Below are 21,811 nucleotides of genomic sequence, written 5' to 3' on the forward strand. Positions count from 1 at the left end.
AAATTATTTTCTGACGCGAATTTGATTGGGTGGTTTTCAAAAAGACTGCCTCTTAAGTTTAAAACTGGCGGTTTGGGATGGATCTGGATTTAAAAGAAGGCTTTATCGACATGGTGACATTAAATCACAACGGTGAAAAGTCTTCATTTTCAGTTCTCCATGTGGCACTCGCTTTATACGATTCTGTAATGAGCCATAATCGTTATGGCTCCTCTTTTGAACCTGGAGTGAACGTTTTGCTGAATCCTCGTGGTGACATTTTCCTTAAATTGCCCAAACTGTACATTTTTTAAAAATATCTTGGGTTTCGTTTAAATATGGTATACCAGTAGAATTGCGATTTCTTGAACCTCTTAGCGAAACGAAAATTTGTTTAAGAAAACTAGAGGTTCGAGAAATTGGAGATAAAATTACAAAGAAGTACTAGCCAAAGGAAACGAGAATTGGTTGGAGAACTCGAGAGTTTAGAGAAACGTCCATTAAAGGTTTTTAAAAGGCCTTATATGTCATATATAGTTTTTCGAACTAACTCCTATTCTTACAAACATCTCGCATACATCTCCCAAGGGCATGCTTTTATCTCGATCATGGCAGTTGTTAGGACTGATTTCAAGGTATTTTTACAAATAGTTTTTCGCAACATGAATGGTCCTAAAGTGCTACTATAATGAAATTGGCATCTGTCCTATCGAAGCCCATTTATGTCACAATCAATTATACTTCTGTTAATGTTCCCAACCCATGAAGTCAAAACAAGACAACAAGTTCAGTGGGAGAAAAGGGGTAAGGGATGAAGTGCTCGAGTTGCCAATCAGAATCATCAATAGGAATCATGCAGGGTACATGTATCACAGGTTAGTTGGTTGGCAACGAGAGACTGGAATCCTCTCCTTCCTTTCAGGACTGGAAGCCCTAGTTCCCAAGAACCTGGGGTCCTAATCTCTAGGACCCTTGGGAACAAACACAACCACATGCCCTGGTTCCCAAGAACCTGGGGTCCTAATCTCTAGGACCCTTGGGAACGTTCCCAAGAACCTGGGGTCCTAATCTCTAGGACCCTTGGGAACAAACACAACCACATGCCCTGGTTCCCAAGAACCTGGGGTCCTAATCTCTAGGACCCTTGGGAACAATCACAACAACCAACAACAGCAACACTGGGGGGTCCCCACTATAAGGGGAAAGCTGACCCTGTGAGGCTATGGGGCAAAAGGGCGAATGGTACAGAGCACTTCATCCCCACAAATACACGAAGTGTATTCCCCATAGACGAACACCACACAAATATAATTTAATAGGTTTAAGTTAACATGTAAATAAGTAGTAGTAGCCCTTCGCTCGACTCCTTCTTAGGGGTATAGACCATCAACAGTTTCTCGTCATAGCATCCTGTCCCGTGCATCCCTCTCTAGCTGGTACCAACTCTGAGATTCATTTTAAGTGATTTTGAGTTGCCTTATAAATTATGTGCTGCAAGACAGGATAAACTGTCCCAACTTCATGATCAATGCATCTGTAAATTCCTTACCATCTTGTACTAAAGTCTATTTTTCAATGACTATCCAGCCTATATGAGAAACATGTTCTCGCTCCGTTCTACTTCATACAACCTGCGTGGAAACTATATACTGGAAATGCCCAAACCTAGAACTACAACTTTTGGTCTCCACTCCTTTACTTATCTGGCAACAAAAGAATGGAATTCTCTACCTAATTTTATAAGGCTATGTAACTTATCTGACTTTAAAAGGTACATCTGCAAAGCCAATTCATGAAGCATGTAAATGACAATTTTATAATTAGTTAATATAAGTCAATTTTAAATATGTAAATAGTAACTTTTGTTTTTATTTATTTTTATTTTTTTTTGTTCTCTATTTTTCGTTCTCGGAAATATTAGCTGCCAAGCTACTCTAAATTCGAGTTTAAATAAAGTTTTATCATTATTATTATTATTGCCCATGGACTTGATCTCTGCTTTTAGCGAACGTCTCCAGGTGTTCATGGTCGACCTCTCTTTTAACTCCCTTGAGGATTTCAGGACAAAACTTGCCTTGCGATGGTACAGGAAGGCATCCGTAAGGTGTGACCTAGCCATTTCATACACGAAAAGGAGTATGTAAACAAATCTCTAAGTCAGTTGGTGTCATATTTAGGTCAAGATATTATTTATCATCTAATACTAAGCTTGCTCTGTACTACACCTTAATTTATCCTTATATCACTAACTGTAATTCAGCCTGGTCTTCTACATGATATGTAACTAATTTAAATAGAATTTTTCATTTACAAAAATGTGCTGTGCGAGCTATTACCAACTCAGACTATCGAGAACATTCTGCCCCCTTATTTGCTAAACTGGGCATCTTAGATATCTTCAAGTTAATGCATTGCAAATAGCTAAATTTATGTTTTACTATCTTAACCAATTATTGCCCCCGATGTTTCTCAATTTGTTTTCTACTAGTAGTCAAATACACAGTTATGATACAAGAATAGCCAAGTGTTATCGACCACATCACTGTCGTACAAATCTAAAGCAGTTTACAATACTTTTCCAGGGAATTCTCTACCAGAAAATGAGTCTGAAATTGACCTAGCTGCACACTCACAGCGAAATTACAAACTTATTGCTAGCCCGAGGTAGCCTCCCCTATAAGCCTTGTGGTTTCTTGGAGGTCTCCTCGCCCTATCTCTTAAGTTATTTTAATTTGTATTTGTAATTCTGAAGTGGCAGATAAAATGATGATGATGATGATAGATTTATAAATACGAGACTGTAAATACTAAAATGCCAATTCATGGTTTCCCTTTGAATGATACAGCACGAATTCAATGAGTGCTGGGAAAAACGGAAAGAAAGACCTTATACAGAGCAAAAGTTTGTTATTCACCACTGAAATTAGACATTGCTGACCTGAGGAACATGGCAGGAAGGCAGAACTCGCACAAGAATCAATTAGGGAAGAAGGTGCGAAAAATAAGGCGTATTTGAACAATTTAGACACTTGCGACACAGACATGCATTCATTGTAGATAGAGTAGCTCCTGTTAGATTTATCATTGTGCCACTAAATTTGGCAGGCTTGAAATGGTTAGAATTTCGAGTATGTCGTGAGTTGTTTGATGCTTCTTGCATAAACAAGGTAATGTATTCACTGCAAAGCAAAATTTTATGTTTTGATCCTAGGATCATCACTTTTATATTTCCTGTGACATACTCCCGTAAAAAGTCCTGTTATTGTATTTTATGTCAGGGGCGTTCCTAGGCAATTTATAGTGCTACGAGTAAAGGCAGGTACGCCCCTGTATGTTTGGATCAAATTCTTGCTACAATTGTTCAATTTCCCCTTGAGTTATAACCTATTTTTTGTTAAAATGGCAGTCACAATGGCACCTTTAAATACCTCAAATTCCTGGCATTAAATGTAAAAGAACTCTTTACATTTTCAGAATCTGCATAAAGTATTCTATAAGCTGAGAACTTTCGTTGCTTTGAGTTGTTATTTGTCCTATTTTGACTTTAGTGACAAGGGACGAGAATTCACCACACTAGCCTCCAGCAAAGCTAAGTTTATGTCACTCTTCCTCAACTTTGAGCAGCCAAATTATAAAGGGTCTCGTCTACTCAGGTATTAAGACATGACTTCGAACGCTGCAGAAGATAACAATAGCGAATTCCACCGGTATCTTGTAATTTCCAGCCCTTTAGGCTTTACGACGGCTGGTGGAAACGGCAGCCTGCAAATTGCTCTAAGTTTCGTCTGTTTTCATATTGAAATCTCATTTAACGCCGGTCGAATAAAACTCTACTAACTATGATATAACGCAAAATAGAATCAGCTTATAAATATTTATACTTAGCTTTTAGCAAGCTCCTGGATTCCACTTGGCCAAGATGCACCCTAGGGAAATCCGGATTGCTTGTCAAATTTTTTTTACTGACCACTTTCGGCGGGAGAGAAGGCGCGCTAGACGAGGCTTGAAAGACATTCACGACGGCCATGACCCTTGTTGACTGTTCTCCGGCTTGACAAGAGAATAGTATTTTCTAGTTGAAGAAATCGTCTTGTTCTTTATAAGTCGTTCATTCACATTACATAATCTCGGGCAAACGAAGGCATGTTATCTCCACCATACAAATAATGTTTTTGTGAGGTTCATGCTTTTTGCTGTTTTAGCCGCGGTTTGGAGACCACAGGACCTTGAAGCCGAGTCGGTAGAGTGGCCATATTCCGGTAGAGGCAATCCGTTCTGTGCGTGCATATCAAGTTCCTCAGTTGCTGGACCGAATACTTGTTCAGTAGTGCGAGGCCTTCGACAGATCGTCCGCATATTTATCTTCGAACGACAGAATAAAATGTGTAAAACCGGAACGTAGTTCGCGGGCAGATACCAGGATAACTCATAAAGTACTGATGGAGCGATGTTGAAGCAAAAAACAATCGAAGGATATCACAGCAATTATTGTGAAAACTCTTCTAGGGAGCTCAGAGAATTTGAAGTAAAACTACTCAAGTCTAGATAAAACCGCATGGCCTTGATTGACATAATAGAAAAGGGGGCGATGTGATTGGCCAGCCCGAATAGCGCATCACACTCTAGAAGTGAATTTGACCTTTGAATGTAACGCAAGAGTGATAGTCTTGCAGCATATTACGTGACAGATCTGCATATTTGAATAGAGTGATCTTATGACTTCTCTGAACTCCTTTCATGGTTGTCACATTAACTTTAATTTATATTACATGTAAATTGGCATTTATATTACATATAAATTTGCTATAACCGCAATTATCACAGTTTTGACCAGGGCTGAGTTGTCATCTGTAATATGCGTAAAAGAGCCACAGGCTTCAGACACGTTGTCTGACTCGGTAACAAAAACTTTACTGTAAACTGACTGGATGACGCTTCAGTAGCGAATGGCTCAAGTAGTGCCGAACTGTTCTTTTGTTGTACTCTTTAAGTCTTTTTATCAGTAGATGTTCAAAAAGTGCGTGTTCGTTGCGTCATCCTTTACAACTGAGCCAGTTTCTTTATCGCACAAATATCATCCATGTGTCACCTAAGGACATGCTTTCACCATTGTCGTCACAGTCGTAATCAACCGACATACGAAAGAACTGTTTACCAGTGATTACCACTGGTCTTGTAAAGAGGCGTGTTTTAGTTTTATGCAGTTTATGCCCCCATATGCCGTCGTTCGGATAACCCCATTTATCACAACTTGTGGCCAGAGTTGAGTTGTCATCTGGAAGGCGTGTAAAAGATCCACAAGCTTCAGGCATCGTGTCAGAATCGGTGAAAAACTTCACCACGTTAACGTTAGCTCCCTTGATATCTTTGTTGGTCATGATGTGAAGCACTCGACCTCTTTCCTTTTTAAAACAGTAAAATCGGATCTGAGTGAAGCCCATGTCGATTTTTAGTTGATTGAAGCCGTCTCGCAACAAGTACTGCTTATTGGAATTGTAGTTTGGAAGAATCTCTTTATAAGAATTGGAATTGACAGCCGCAACTTGTGGAGAATTGGCATCCTTCATTAGAAAACGACCGATGAGAGTCCACCCACCTGAGGAAAAGGAAATTTCATCTGAAGAACATCAAATAAATCATAAACCTGAATGCCACATTAAAGGAGCTATGCCACGGGGATTTCGCATATTTGTGGTCTAAACTGTTCTGACATTAGTGGTAAGCAACTAAACCCATAAAACATTTTCTTTGAACATCGTAAGGAATATATAACCTTAACTTGTGGATAGGCTATAAATATCGATTTTTTGATGACGCGCGGAAGCAACTTGAAAACATAAGCCTAACTTTTTTCAAGTTGCAATCCGTTTCCATCCGAGCCATCCGCAGACAAAGATGCTCGTTAACAGTTTCAGTGTTTTAATATAGCAACTTTTACTAAAGATAGACTATTTTTTTAGGTCTCCTGCCATACAAATCTTGGCTGTTCAAAAATCTGGTAAAATTTGTGCCATGGTCCCTCTAATCTACAATTGTTTGAAGGTTTGTAATTATTCATTCCTGAAATACCAGAAGTACTAAAATCAACGAGTCCAAACGGACGAAGTGTCAGAAATTGATTTCATATTTTATCAATCTAAATAACAGGCGGGGTTTACCTCTTGTTCCTTACAGTTTGAAGCATAGGCTAGCTAGGGCTTACGGTAATACCAAATTCCGGAATGACTTCGGAAGTAAAGGGAGCGAATTTCGGTACTGATTATAATTACAAGCCGAACCATTTACTTTTTTTTTGGAATCGCATGCTTTTTAAATCGCTGATTTTTTTTTCGGGTATTGACTGATCGGATTGATCGGAGTATATTAAAATGGTAAATTATAGTGGTAAATTTATGACAAGAGTAATAGTTTAAGCCCTATTTTACTGTCGAACATGCTTTTTGTTTTTATGAAGAGGGCTGTGCATTTTCGGATTTAAAAACTCATGTAAAAACAGCTAAAATATCGGAATAATTTCCGGAAGCCTACTTCAACACTCTTTCTCAAGATTAGGTGTTTTTTTTTGTCTCACCCCTATCAGTCCGCATGTCACAGAAAACTGTGAAGGGGTCCCCTGAGGCTGTTGGGTCGATCCAGTACTCGCCATCTCCCTGGGCGTCACCGCTTTTTAAGATGTCCTTGCAAGAAGAGCCTGGGACCAAATATTTCGAACCTTTCTTTGCTGCAAGAAACAGGCGTGACGAAACAACGATAAGTAAATGTAGGTCGATATAAATTCAAGCATATACACCTGTTAATAAAAGATCATTGACGTTTCGTAAAAAACAACAACAATGAACCTTACTCAGTGCAGCCGTGAAAATTGCAATTTTGAAATCAATCACAGGCTTGTAAAATGAGTGATATTACAAATATGATATGCATATACACCTGTGCTCTAATCCAACGAAGGTAATGCACGTTTCACTAAGCAAAATTGTTTCGTAGCTAGTATACCTCTAAAGTTGTTCTCCATATAAGTAGCAGCTGGATTTTCCACATAATCTTCAGCTCTCGACTTCTTTGTTTCGTTTTTCATTTTGCATTCCTTCCTATTCCAAAGGTACGTCACACTTTGGCATTTTTCCTCTAAACTGCACTCGAAGAAGCAGCGAGCAAAATTGTCAGCGTGCACGCTCCTGAAGTCATGTCCAACTAAAGCAAAACCAAATTCCTCTCTGTTATCCCGGCATGCACCACTTTGAGATCGGTCTGCAAATACTGCCGCGGGGTGGACCAAGATGAGCAGCAGGGCAATCAGTAAAAATTCCATCGTTGTTCAAGAAACATCAGTAGAATATCTGCTTGTAAAGTATTAAATATGTGATCTAAGTGTTACATAGACTGTATTTAATTTTTCTTTTTTTTTAAAAATTCTCTGAGTATAGTAGTTCCTTTTAAACTACAAATGATTGAATTTTGTTACTGAATTTTTCATATTCTTGAACAACTGTGTTTGGATTTCTGTATGGTTATTAAAATTGCATTTCCAACGGTGGCCACTATCCGATGATTTTAACAAAAATCAAAAGAACAACGCTTTTCAGTCAGTTTGAAACATTTTTCGACAGGAAGGTCTGTCATAATCATGCAGTTACAATATGTACGTTGAATTTGAATATTTTAATATAGAAGTGACTTGGCAATCTCTTCATTACAAGTACCTATCAGAAATTGTTTTACTAGAAAAACCAAGATGAAAATTAAATCTAACTTATTGTAAAGCAGGCCATGGATCTTGTTTCTTCGGTTTGTGCTATTGTGCACGTTCATTTTTGGGCAATAATTTAAAGTTTGTACGGTATACGTAACTCATAGCATAACAAGAGTTATACCCGCATGTGCCATAGGCATGCTGTTTTTCACAGTTGGTTTCTCATTTACCTGTTTCGAAACAATCCGTTTTCTTGGGTGCTTGTCCACACTGCGAGTTGCTCTCGAGCTGAATTTTTATAATTTAGAAATACGGGACGTAACTCATATATCATTACAAGAGGTATACCCGCGCCGCATGTACCTGAGAACACTATACTTAAGCTAAAGCATGTAATAAATATCTTATTTACCATTTCTTGGCGAAACAACTCGTTTTCTTGGGGAGCTTTTTCTAAGAGATTCGCTTTTAAGCTCAATCTTTTAAATTTAGAGATACATTTAATAATTACACAGAGTATAAGACGGATAATTTGGCTTTTATTCCAACACCAGCAAATATATCCGTCAAATCATTGTTGATGTAAACAATCACTAATCCTTTAGTTTTATCTCACGAATCGACACGTAACGTTGTTCGGAGCTGAATCTTTCTAATTAAGAGAAACATCAAATTACTGCACGAAATACATTGATCAAAACTTGGCGTTAGATTCAATCAGGAATACTTCTCGATAACTGTTATTAATGATAAAATTTAGAGGATCATTTTGTTTGTTCTTTTTCGAACTAAAAAGCGCTTGTTTATTCGGTAGACCTTTCTTCAAAATGATGTCAAGCAAGATCTCTATTTTATACCGAAGGTAAAATAACAATTCATTTATTTGAACGGATATATGGAACAAAGGCGAAGAGTTATTTTTATGCTATATTCGTGGCTGCAAAAAATCAAGTGGACTTATAACGTTTGGCTGTGATTCCACTGAGGATTAACACCAGCTCATATGTAAAACTTGTTTTATTGTTATGATAAGTATTCAGTAATCTCTACCATAAGATGTTATCAATAATAAATAGCAGCACGGGCTAGCTACCTTTTTGCGGTGCTTTACTGATGCATTCTCCCTTTATAGTTGCATAAAAATGTCTTGATAGAAGAAGACACGTGAAAAACTTTAAGGTCGGGACACTAGGCGACAAGTCGCTGCAACATGTCGCGGGGACAAGTTGCTGCAACATGTTGCCTCGTGTGACATGGTGCATTTGTGGGACAATCTTTGTCGCTGCGACTTGTCGCACGAATTCAAACTGGTTTGAATTCGTAGTTTGAATTCGTGCGACTGATCGCAGCGACAAAACGAGCGAAAGAAGCGTTGTCGCAGAGTGCGCACACCTCTGCGACATGTCGCTGCGGCAAAATATAAATTACCCAATGAGAGAGCGTCATGTATTTTTGCCATATTGAATTGGAAAACTAGTTCACATGCCCACTCATCCAAATTCGCTGCGTGTCTACAGAACAAGCGCCTGTTGCAGCGACTTGTTTTGAAGCACTACACACGGAACGACTTGTTGCCTAGTGTGTCCCGACATTTAGAAACAACACAACCCTATTCAGAAGACCACATGTTTCGTAAGGCTCACGTGTCATTGCCAGTTGCAAAATAAATTACATGAATATGTAGGAAAAATTCAACCCTTATCATGGCTTTTTTGGAAGAAAATGTTCGGGTTATTCACAGAGATTGTCAATAGTGCAAGAGTAAGATATCAAGTCATATCATTAAACGCGCACAAACAATAACAATGACTGTACATATTGTGGTTTAATTCTATATTTGGTTTGAATTTTTTTAAACCAGTTTGAATTTATTTCCCTTTGTTTCAGATTATGATAATGAATATGAGACTATTGACAAATTAAAATCAAACTGGTTTGAAAAACTTTAAACCGAATATAAAATTGTGCCACAACATGTACATTTCATCGTTGTATTCAGTTACCTACATCGTCAGCGGTAATACAGTGGAACCCCGTTAGTACGGACACCAAAGGGGACATGCCAAAGTGTTCGAATTATCGGGGTGTCCGTATTAAGCTGGCTCTTAGACAAAAATTCACGAACACATGTTTTATCGACACAGAGACAAAGGCATACATTTTACGGCAACAAAACGTTGTTTGATTGTATTGTTACGGCTATGTAGAAACAAGGTCATTTTATTTGCCCCTGAAACAACTCGTTTTCTTGGCCCTGTCCATAATTGTTTACTCTCGAAAACAATCTTTCAAATTTCTGGGACCCATCTTAACCATGTTAACAGAAACATTTGCCTTTTATTCGTTCCCCACAAGGACATAAATTTCTTCGAATTATTTTTGTGATAAACAATCAGTAAAAAATAACAAAAATTCGTACTTCATGGTCCTTAATCGTAGCCAGTTCATGTTTTCATGTCTTTTTCTCTATGACTACTTTTATCAATTATTCTAAAATCTTAGTGCTGCCGAAGTGATGTCTTAATTGTTTTAACTAACTTTTGGTTTGTATTTGTTCATTTAAAAATGAACAAATACAAACCAAAAGTTAGTTATAATGACTGATGATGTGATGTTTGCATGGGTGATTAGTGAACCTAAGTAGGTATCTAGCTTTCCTTTTACTTCTTTGAAATTGTGCCCATATCCGTAATTAAAGGTTTTAAAAAGGCCTAAAATCCTGAAATGACTAATTTAACACACTTTGTCAACCGGGTTTTACTGTGACAAAGGACAAGCAGGGTATGAACATCAACTCAGTGTGTAATCGGTCTACAAAGACGTTTTAAACTCTACTGAACTCTACAGTTGACAATGATTAAGGTACATGCGGCTTCAGGTCCAAAAGAACCGAATAAAAAAGCGCTACATGACCCACTGAAAATGACGTTTTTGGGCCCTTGTGTTGAAATACCACCACGTAGATTAATTATTTTTACTCCTGATCCAGCAAAACCGGCCCGTTTGAGACTATAAATGTATACAGTTTGGGTCTTTTTGGAAAACCGCCATCACCTGAATTCATCTTAATTTTCACTCCAGGTCCCAAAGAATCGAAAAAGAAAGTGCTACTTGAGCCACTGAAAATGACGATTTGGCCCCTTGTGTTGAAATACGACCACGTTGTTAAAGGTTTATCTTCACTCCAGATCCAGCAAAACCGGCAGGTTTGAGACTTGAAATGTCAATTGGGTCTTTTTGTAATAACGATATTATGTGGATTCATTCTTGTTTTCACTCCAGGTCTAAACGAAATGAATAAGAAATTGCAACACGAGCCACTGAAAATGACGATTTTGGGCCCTTGTGTTGAAATACCACCATTTAGATTCGAGCTAATTTTCACTTCAGATCAGACAAAACCGGCCAGCTTGAGACTTGAATTTTACAGTTTGGAACTTTTTGAAAACCCCCCAGTTCATGAAATCATCCTAATTTTCACTCTAGGTCCAAAAGAATCAAATAAGCAGGGGGGGGGGGGGGGGGGGAGGAGCAACTTCCCTTACATTCTCTTATATGAAATCTGAGCGATGCTCTCACAAATTGCAAAGCAATCATCGGGGCGGTAGTCAGCAAATGTCTCTCGCCAAAACAATAACATCATGGGACCAGTGAGAGAGTTCAATTTTTTTATTGAAAAGGTTTTCTAAGTTTTTGTTTTGTCTGTAAAGCAGCGAAAATTTCTCCGGGAAGGTTCTTGGTGTCATTTTGTGGTGTTTGTTGTAATGAAATAAAACCATCACGGAAATGGTAATGAAAACGTGGCGATCGAATATTCCCGCGCCGGTCGGAGCTATTGTTCTTGCTCTATTCACAGGTAGCCAAAGCTTAAGATGCGACTGAAAATAAATAAAATGATCTGAAATTATCTCATGTTTATTGTTTTATAAATCTTATATTACATATTCATGTCAGCTTTGTTCTACGTGTGAACATTAGCATATCTGATGATATGCTAATTCTAAAATTGCTCTCAACTATCAAAGCGAAGCGAAAGGTCAAACACTTGAGCCGTCATAATGCCGACCCGTCTTCATGAAATGAGCTGTAATTCTCAAAGTTTGCCATTTTTCACCCAAAGCGCCTCAATTTCAAAGGCTTCGATAGTCACTCTTTACATTCATGCCGAAAAAGTGCCCAATATTACATCTTTTCTCCGGTAAAACGACAATATCCCAACCATCCGCGGCCCGAGCTCTTCTGCATTTAATCATATGCAATTTGGAACTACAAAAGCCACTTTCTAGGGGAGGTGTATGGAATGTCGAATGCATCACATGCTGACCTCATATTCATAAGCTCAAGAATGAGGTGTAAACGAACAAAATTCCGTACACCTCCCCTAGAAAGTGGCTTTTGTGGGTCCAAATTGCATATGATTAAATGCAGAAGAGCTCGGGCCGCGGATGGTTCGTAGAGGTTTACCACTGGAATATTGTCGTTTTACCGAGGAAAATATGTAATATTGGGTACTTTTTCGGCATGAATGTATAGAGTGACTATCGAAGCCTTTGAATTTGAGGCGCTTTGGGTGAAAAATGGTAAACTTTGAGAGTTAAGCTCATTTCATGAAGACGGGTCGGCATTCTGACGTCGAAAGATATGCGATTAGTAGCTTCTAAATACATCAGTTCACCCAACAACTCTTGATGCTCAAATAAATCTGAAGAGTAACAGCTGTTGGTTTTGATTTTAAATGCCTATAACTACTAATTAACATTTTAGGATCCTCCTTAGTTAGCAGTGGAAAAAAATCCTTAACTAAACTGTTTAGTTAAAAGAACTATGTTAGAATGTATGTTGGTTGAATTGTTAGTTGGATCGTGGTTTTTTACTTCAAGGCTTTACTTGATTTTCGCCAAATAAAAAACGTTGAATATATCGATCTAAGCTTAGATTTGACGCGAGATGTGGCGAGCGTGTACAAGATTGGGTTCACTGATGAATTCAAAGGAAGGACAAACACGGCAACCCACACATAAACCAAACCATCCAGATCGTCAAAATTCCCAGTTAGAGACAATATACTCATTATTATAACTGGCATCCAACAACAGAAATCCGTCAACACAATGACGAACAAACGATGTACTTTCGCGGACTCCTGTTGCATGTGACTGGCTACTGATGGCCCGACAAGTTTCACCATAGTCCAGTAAATAGCAATGTAAGCAACGAGAATGAAAACAAATGAACAGAAATTCAAGGCAATGAAAATCGCTACAGCGTATTCCCAGCCTGCGGATCTCTCACTTGACAGCTGAAGAGGCAGGCAAACGGCCGATTGTGAAAAGAAGCCGATCTCTCTTGATTTGTCATGGAAGTAATCGATACCTATTATTGGAAGAATTGATATAACAATACCAACTACCCAAACACACAGGCAAATCTTGTACGCGGCTTTAACTGTTAGTCTTTCAATCCTGAGAGCAAAAACTACGCATATCAATCTGTCTGCTGTTGTGATAGTTAACATGGCAACGGAAACTTCGCTGGATAACATAGAAATTGCTCCAACAAACTGACAAGCAAAACTGTTTCGCCACGACACATCGTGCTTGAAATATTCCCCTTTCCACATGCTGTCAAGAGCGGCGAGTATCAGTAAATAGACACCCATAAGGAAATCCGCCATCGCCAGGTTGGACAGGTGTATGGACTGGACACGATTGTCGTCACGATCCACTGTGCGCCAAATAAGGACAAACAAGTTACCACAAAAGGCTAGGATACCCAGCAACCAGAGGCACGCACGGATTACTGGGTATTTCATCATGTCTTCGCAGCTGGAGAATTTGTTTTGGTCAACACTTTCGCATTCCAGGTTTTCAATGGCTTTCTTGGCATAGCAGCACAGAATGAATTTGTCGATTTTTCTGAAAAAAAAATTAAAGTTTTACCATTGGAAGGGAAATTCATTATCTTTGTTTTAATTATGTTTGTGCTTTTAATTATCTAGCTCTTTTGAATATTGCTTTTATTAGCAAGAAAATATTTTAAGCCGAGTTATGCTATTACAAAATTAAAACACATTGAATTATACATGTTATAATTTAACAGAACGCTTAATACATCTATTATGTTACTATTATATACTTACAATTCTCGTAAATCTGTAAGGTCTTTGAATACTCCTTGAGAAATTTTGGATTCCACAAGCAAATTGTATTGCAAATGCCTGATGACATAAACACGCATTGCTAAAGTTAACCGATGAAGACTTAGCTAAACGACGGGATACAAGGCCACATGTACTTCCTCCACTTTTTAGCCAAATTGGGCAGGAAGGCATATTCCCTAAAATGTGGCCCTGTGTTGTACAGGAAATACATTTACCCTGAAAGATGCAAAAACATACAACGAAAAATTATCTGTAGAGCAACATGTTAAAAACAAGCTTTAAATATACAACAATAAAATCGAGATATAAATTAACTAAAGAAACGAAATAGGTTATTTAGAAGGCTTGAGAGTGGTTGTCCAAGGAAAAGTCAAATAACTTAATAGGAAAATAGAAGACAAAAAGTAAATTCAGAGGCGGAATAGCAGCAAGAAAAAAAAAAATCAAGAAAAAAAAATAGCAGCAGGAAAAAAAAAACACATAAACTTACATGATTCTAAGGTTGTGAAGTCCTTGGAATGTCAAGGAAGTGAATGTTTTTAAATGGTTGTTCTTTAGGTACCTATTGATTGAAAAGCAAATAGAACCACACGAGAAAATACCGTCATATACCGTTATAGTGATATGTAAACGAAGTAATAAAAATGTAAACAAAGCATATTAATCGAAAGTAAACTTACAGCACTTTTAACTGCCTCAGAGCTTGGAATAGACCGTCCTGGATATAAGAAATTTTGTTGTCTTGGAGGTACCTTTGAAACAAAAAAAAATTATATATACAATCGAAATGATGCTAATCCTTAAAAGAGAAAAACATCTTACAGATTAATAAGAAGCTTTTCAAGAAGTGAACAACAATAAACTTGAAGGAGAAAATTTCCATCACCTTGCTTTTGTAGTTAAAGTAGAACTTACAAGTGTGTCAAATTGCTTGTCTTGAAAAAAGATGCTTTTTCAATGGAGGTCAAAACATTGGAGCGAAGGCTTCTGTTGAGATAATATACAAGGCGCAGTAAACATCTCAAATTTTTCGCTTTAACTGACATCTTGCACAAAAAAGAGGTGTTTTCATCTGATGGCTGTCGAAGGATTTGTAGGATTTTAGTTTTACAGACATTAAACACGAAATACGAAAAAGCTTACGTACAGAATACGAAGATTGGCCAGATCTTCAAATGCGTCGTCAGATACTTCGGACAGCAGGTTATCACCCAGATCTCTAAAGGGATTTAAACGTAATCATCAAGCGTTTACGTCCAATATCCGCGAAATCAAACATAATATGGATAAAAATCAGTAAATTTCGGCTAGGAATATTTCAGTTATATACATGATAGGTATAACATGCGCATGTCAAGAAAATTGCACCGATTAAAGCCTTTAAAGTTGGCCTTCAAACCAAACGCTTTTCGCGGGAAATAATTCAGAAATGATTTAACAACGTTTTACAAGCTATAAATGTAAAAAGACTTTCTCGTTTTGCGGTAGAGCATGTTAACATTTAACAATCGTCGTAACACATAATTAACAACCTCTACAACTTACAAAGTGTGCAGAACACGAAGTCCAGCTAATGTCCCGCTTGGAATATCTTGAATAAAATTTCCATTCAACCTTCTAGATTAACCAAAAGAATTCAACATAAGATGTAAGAATTTATGTATATTTTTTAAGTTATACGCCTACGCTGTAGCCATTTTGTATGATAAATGATTCAAAAGAGATAAATTTATAGGTGAACTAGTGTAAACATAAAAAACAATGAAAACCTACCAAAGAAATCCCCCTCCACGGCCACGTCACTAATAACACCGCCCCTCAGTCTCTGCCTTGCCAGCGTGGTATTTACACACTGAGTTCAATAATTATAGGTTGTACAAAATAAAACAAAAAAGGCAACTGACTTACAGTGTTTTCAATGAAGACATGTTTTGGAACACACTTCTGTCAATCGTGAATATCAGGTTGTGACTGAGATCGCTAGAAAGCAAAAGAAGATACAGAAATCAGGATGTTATAATATTTATAAGCCCTTTAGTGTAAGACTGATTAAATGAAGAATTCTCTTAACTTCATTAGAACAAATTTTAGTAGGGAGGTAACGATACAAGACCTGATCATTCAAGAAGTGTTCTGTTCTCCCATTTAAACCTGACGACTAAACGATTTTTTATTTATTTATTTCTTTTTGCAATATGATTGTTATGTGCTACCATACGATCCACATGACCTACATATATTGAAGCGACTCCTTGAGCGTCAAAGGTTGAAAGTCATCATACAGTAGTCTACTTATCCTGTTTCTACTAAAAAGCCTACAAGAAAGGAAACATTCGTTGTCAATACACTGCAATGTTGCTGTTGTTTGTTTAAACACTTGTTGTCGTTTTGCTAGTAAATGACAATTGCTGGTTTTCAGAAAGTAGATTATCATTCAAAATTGCATTCATTCCACCCTTCTTTAAAGGAAAAGAAAACTAAGTGCTGTGCTTGGCAATTTTTTCCAGCGGGACGCTAAAAGAGAGCAAAACAATGACGTCTACTTCACATTACAACAATGCGTCACTGTATTCATTTGCTGTTTCAAAAATCAGGTATTGGGTAAGTAAATAGGGGAAAAAGCGACCAATTTATAAGGCCTTTCGAGAAGACAGCTTCTCCAATTTTTTTGGTAAAGCGGAACATTTTTGATAACTTCCTTCAACCAATCAAGAAGATAGTAACTACAGAATTGTAACTGGGTTTATTAATACTTTGATACCTACACTATTGAGGTGCGGGGTGGAATTTTCTTTGGAACTGTTTCTAATTTGTGGTTGTCTCTGCTCTCTATTCCAAAGAGTAACTTGTCTGCTGTCGGGAAACACATACAACCACGGGGGCAACCTATCAAAAGTAAAATATAATTAGTGCATTCAAAAACAACAAAAAACACAAAACCTAATATAATACTGCCACCCGCATTCCAACCCTACGTCCTCACCGTGGGAGGTGGTAACGAGTAATGTCGGCTAACAAGGCTCTGGAAAGCTGCGCGTTGTGCTGGTACCCAACTACAGTAAACAGTCTTGGTCCCCAGGCACGATTTAGACTAATGACTACACAGCGCACGAGTCCAAACGTATTAGCCTCGATATTAGCCCAATCCGTAACTGGAACGTTGGAACTATTTTTCAGACAGGAAGAAATCACGCTGTGTTTACACCCTCACCTTTTTGGAAGCGGCAATCGTCTTGAACTGCATAATGAGAAATAAAAAAAAGTAAATCTTTTTCACATTTTTCACACTAAGAATAACCTAATTTAGAATGAGCTTTCAAGAAAATACAAAACATTACGACTGTATCCTTTAATAGCTTTTCACGACACTTTAAAGAACAACTTGATTTATCTAGGATGTTTTAGCATATGGCATTGAGTAAAGAAAATTTAAAAATGTTCGAGCTGGGGACTGTAACAGGGCTTAATCTGTAGTTTAAAGTGTTCTCGCCATTGTCGTCATAGCAATTACCACATCTGTGACGTACCTTGTCTAGCATGGTACCGAGCCTTGAAGCCTCCTCCAATCACTCGATCATTTGACTTAAAACTCATCAGCATTCCTTTGCCGGAAGACTCGATTGCAGTTGGAAAGGTTTGACTGCAAAATCTACCAATCAGAGGAGAGGACTTGGACAAGCCGTCACGTACTTCAACAAAGTCACTTGAACATTGGGGGTGATACTCCAAGTCAAAAAAGAGGAATTTCAGTCTGATCACGTGACCCTCAGGAACCGTCAGGTGCCATAGACAGTTTGCATTATTTGTGTAGTATCCGGGATATTGAGGTGACAAAATCGAGCCGGATTTTTCATCTTTCATGACTAAGTTACACCCTGAAATCAATGACAGTAATTATGACAAGTATTTAACATTTTTTTTAATATGAACGTTATTTTATAGGTTTTTTGTCCAAAATATTCTACTTACTTAAAAGGTAAAATTATCATGCTTCCCTGCTCATTCAAAACATTTTCTGTTTGATAGAAACTAAATATAATCGCTATCCATCTAGAAATAGTCTATTATGACATCCAGCATCTTTGCTACCTTCAAAGTTTTAATTTACGAAGCAGTTCTATCAGTTGTGAATTAAAACTGAAGCGCAGTAGCTCTCGGACACTTGATGTTTTTCACTCTTACCTTTGTTTGCATTCAGTGGTTGTATTTCACAGTAGTCAGGTGTGAGGTACAGGCCCCCAATTGCTATGTAGCTGTGTTTTGTGTCCAACTTTCCTGCAAAATACAACTGAAAGGAGTAGAACGCATCACGATTATGCTACAAATAATTCACCGCAGTCTATGATCTATCTAACAACTGGGCTCTATTCGAACTAACTATGGCAAATTCAATATAAGATACAACGGACCTATATTATGGAATGAAATTGATGAGAGATTTAAGATTCTATCTCCTTATTAATTTAAAAGAGAATTATCATTGCATTTCATTAATTTCTATTAAATTTTTCTACTAATAATTTAATTTTGGTATTTCTGCCATTTTTTCATTTTTTTCCCTTTTTCTTTTTACTATTATCTTTTTGCTGTTGTTGTTGTTGTACATACGTGTTTAAGAATTATTTGTTCTGTAATCTACCACCTTAATTAATTGTGTAAAATTGTAAAATGTAAAATGCCTCTTTTCTGACGTTGTATTTATTTTAAATTAGCAAATGGTGGTCACCCAACTAGTTTAGCTTTTTAGTTATTTTGGGTGACCAGCAACTGTATGTATTTTTAATTTATTTATTGTTTAAACATTTCTTTGTAATTTTACAGTTCAAATAAACTTCGTTGTTGTTGTTGTTGTCTTTGTTGTTGTTGGGCGCATTTAATTATTAAACCACAGCAGGGTAGACGTCAGCTTCGATAATACCGACCAGTGTCTTAATAGACCCCAGTACTCGCCGTAGTCTAATGCAAATCCGAGAATCTGATTGGTTCTGTTGTCGGTGACTACCTTCTGATAGACCACGATCGTACACTGTCTCACACGTTTCCCTTGTCACAGTTATTCTTTTTTTCTGATTTACACCCGAGATTGTAGGTTTCTGAATTCCATCTTTTTAGTAATGTATGCTATTACCAGGCTAATCGCTCCTAGAAAACTCAGGCTCGTAGTCTTTTTAAATCAGGAGCCTTTAGAACGGAGATTGAATACAACTACGACTTTTCAAACTAGTGCTTATATTTTCGATTATTTCGTTTCACACCAATCTTGCACCGATCCAATGGTGAGAGCTTGGAGAACATAACTGAAATTCTAAAGTAGTACTAGTGCTGCTATGTAAAGCGCAACTGGCTCATACCTGTCTGGGTGCATGGAGGTGCATGGAGGGAGACACTATGGAAGTAAAGGGACTTACCAAAGAACACAACGGATTTAATCCGGCCAGGGTTCGAACCTGGACTGTTCGATCCGGAGTGCAGCGTAGTAACCGTTGGGTCACCGCGCCTCCCAGTAACGCCTGGCAAAATGCAATTTTGGCAAGCTAAAACCCAACCACGCTTTGCCATTTGTTGCTTAGTTCGACGGGTCGATAAGGTACACTCATATTTCTAGGCGTATTGCACGACTGTCAAAAGTATCGCTAAAAGCACACTTCATACCTGATGTTTTTTAGTTCCTGTGATTGACACCTGTCCATATTGCCACAAATTGTCGACATTTCCAATTTTGCTTGCTGCCCAAATAGGTGTTGGCATCAAATCTTCGAACGATTTTTGAGCAAAATGTAATGAACGAGCTCCTGGACCAACGAACATAAAGCGGAACTTTACACACTTGCCATGCCCAGCATTTGACCGATTAAACCACGAGCTCATAATTCCTTTATGAAGAGAAGGAGAAGCTTGATTGCTTGCGTTGATTAGGACAAGACGACCACCTATTGTCAAGGACAAACACTATTATTCTTCTAATTTAATTGAGGAGATGCGTTAAGCGTACGTATGGTTTGAAGAAGTCTTCAATATATTTGGTAGTACTGCTTTGCTTTGTTTTTACATGACTACTTACAATGCATTTGCAAATGGTTATAAAAATGTTCTCAATGAGCGAAAACCTGAACAAAAAATAAGTCCGTTAAAATGGACAATGATATCAACAGGGGTAACTGATAACTATCTTGCAAACTGCTGACGAATCATTATCGAATCTAGCTTTATAATTTGCCAGATGAAAAAAAAAAAACACTGTTGTTGTCGCTCGGTACATCTTACAAAAATATAAGAACTGCTTCCAATCAAGAATATTACTTTGTTTATAAAAAATGCCTAATTTGAAGGGAGGGGAAGGAGTTTTAACTCCTCCCATGTTTGCGTTACGCTGAAGAAAATCAAAATTAAAACATAATCAACCTTGGCGATCTTGGCAAGATGAATCCTCTCGAATCAAAATGCCGTCGTTTTCCACAAATGCTTCACTTATCAGGCGCGCCCAAGACTCTGCATTTCCTGCTTCATTAGCGCAGCCAAGAGACATGCGTATTATCTCATTTGGTTCTATCATGTCATCCCAAACATTAAGTCCGCTGATTCGTCCAATGATTCCATTAGCCACGTGAGCTTTGATAAACCCGAGATCCAGGCTCCCTCCTCCTTCAAACAAAAGAAGGTAAAAAGTCACAAAGGCATTGAAATACTCTGACCATCCACACGTCTCAATGAATTTTGCCGATGAACTTTCTTGATGGTTGTCTTTCTTCTACGTATACGAAAAGCAAGACTACATAATTACGTAAATAACACAGTAAATATTGTTTCGTATAAATATATAAAAACAATTAATTGATAAATAAATAAATAAATAAATAATAAACCTTATTTAAGTGTCAATGTATTTAGCACTGTTGTGCTAATTAACTGTGGACACTAAATAAAATAAACAAATATTGCAAATCGAACAAAAACTTATTCAAATCCCCAACTGGCAGGTGGCTAATAAGTTGGCTATTTACAAGGCGTGGAGGAGTTAAAATCGGGACGACCGAAGACAAATCCATTTAGTCGCAAAAGGTGGATTTGCACCCGGGGCCCCCGGATTACAAGTCCAGGCCGCACCACTAGGTCATGCCGCCTCTGTATATGTTATGCTAGGCGTGTTTACTCGGTAGTTGAAATACCTGTCATTGAAAGATCAAAAATTGAGCTTTCAAACCCATCATGTTTAATTTTTCCATCGATGTAGATCCGCAGATGTCCAACTTTTGATCGCCAGCTTACACAAATATGATGCCACTTGTCGTCGACTAAAAACGCTGGAATACTCCTAAAAATGTAACGAAAATATCTTCAGTTGTCTCATAACACCACGTTATTAGGAATCGTTTGAATTTTTTTATAAATATATCAAATTGTAAAATATATAATTACAGTTAACCAAAATCATAATTATATTAAATTAGTATAATTTCAGAGGTGATTGTAAAAATTGGGCATTCTGATTGGTCGAGAAGCTCGGTTTATTGCGTTATTTTCACCGCGCTAGGCGGTGAATAAGTGGGTCAGACTAAATGGCGTGGGTGGGGGGGTGGGTCGTGGGTCGTGGGTCGTGGGTCGTGGGTCGTGGATCGGTCGTGCGTTTTGGGTCAAGGCAAGTGCGCCCCCGATGCAAAGGAGCATTCTCACCGATTTGTTATTTTTGGATACCGTTTTTCTGATTAACAAAAAATGTTTTTCTTTCATGTCGGGCCCACCGTTTCGCTTTTTTCCCTTCATGTCTGCCGGACAGTTTTACGGAAGTGGGCCGAAAATTGCGAGTATTTGCTTGACCTTGGCGTACAGGCTGTTTGCCGACTGAGAATTTTCTGATCGGCAACGTTTTGGTAACAGCCAATATAATTTATTGAACGATTTATGAATCGAGTTAAAAAAGCTCTCTGAATACTGCCTCGTGATTGGGCAGAAAAATCTTTTGTTTTCCTTTTGTATTATTC

The 21,811-nt window shown here is 37.8% G+C and overlaps 1 protein-coding gene and 1 long non-coding RNA gene across 2 annotated transcripts in view; both read right to left on the minus strand.

Moving 5' to 3' along the window:
* Positions 1–765: 765 nt before the first annotated feature.
* LOC144660224 (uncharacterized) lies at positions 766–1,284 on the minus strand. The gene is made up of 2 exons (XR_013572062.1): positions 1,100–1,284; positions 766–1,035 (listed from the first exon to the last, which is right to left on the minus strand). It is a non-coding gene; the product is annotated as an uncharacterized LOC144660224 (long non-coding RNA).
* A 10,134-nt stretch (positions 1,285–11,418) lies between these two features.
* Positions 11,419–21,811, minus strand: part of LOC144660350 (uncharacterized) — a 47,917-nt gene continuing 37,524 nt past the window's right edge. Inside the window, exons 32-47 of the mRNA XM_078520959.1 lie at positions 20,999–21,144; positions 20,235–20,474; positions 19,485–19,762; positions 18,015–18,120; positions 17,360–17,707; positions 17,044–17,070; positions 16,598–16,718; positions 16,067–16,147; positions 15,741–15,812; positions 15,378–15,449; positions 14,980–15,051; positions 14,748–14,819; positions 14,513–14,584; positions 14,323–14,394; positions 13,812–13,889; positions 11,419–13,587 (exon numbers count right to left, since the gene is read on the minus strand). Coding sequence (XP_078377085.1) covers positions 12,543–13,587; positions 13,812–13,889; positions 14,323–14,394; positions 14,513–14,584; positions 14,748–14,819; positions 14,980–15,051; positions 15,378–15,449; positions 15,741–15,812; positions 16,067–16,147; positions 16,598–16,718; positions 17,044–17,070; positions 17,360–17,707; positions 18,015–18,120; positions 19,485–19,762; positions 20,235–20,474; positions 20,999–21,144 — 2,902 coding nt within the window. The 3' untranslated portion in view covers positions 11,419–12,542. The remainder of the gene's footprint in view (positions 13,588–13,811; positions 13,890–14,322; positions 14,395–14,512; positions 14,585–14,747; positions 14,820–14,979; positions 15,052–15,377; positions 15,450–15,740; positions 15,813–16,066; positions 16,148–16,597; positions 16,719–17,043; positions 17,071–17,359; positions 17,708–18,014; positions 18,121–19,484; positions 19,763–20,234; positions 20,475–20,998; positions 21,145–21,811) is intronic.

The sequence above is a fragment of the Oculina patagonica genome, chromosome 1, assembly GCF_052425735.1.
Source record: "Oculina patagonica isolate OP01 chromosome 1, crgOcupat, whole genome shotgun sequence".
In the NCBI taxonomy this organism is placed as follows: Eukaryota; Metazoa; Cnidaria; class Anthozoa; order Scleractinia; family Oculinidae; genus Oculina; species Oculina patagonica.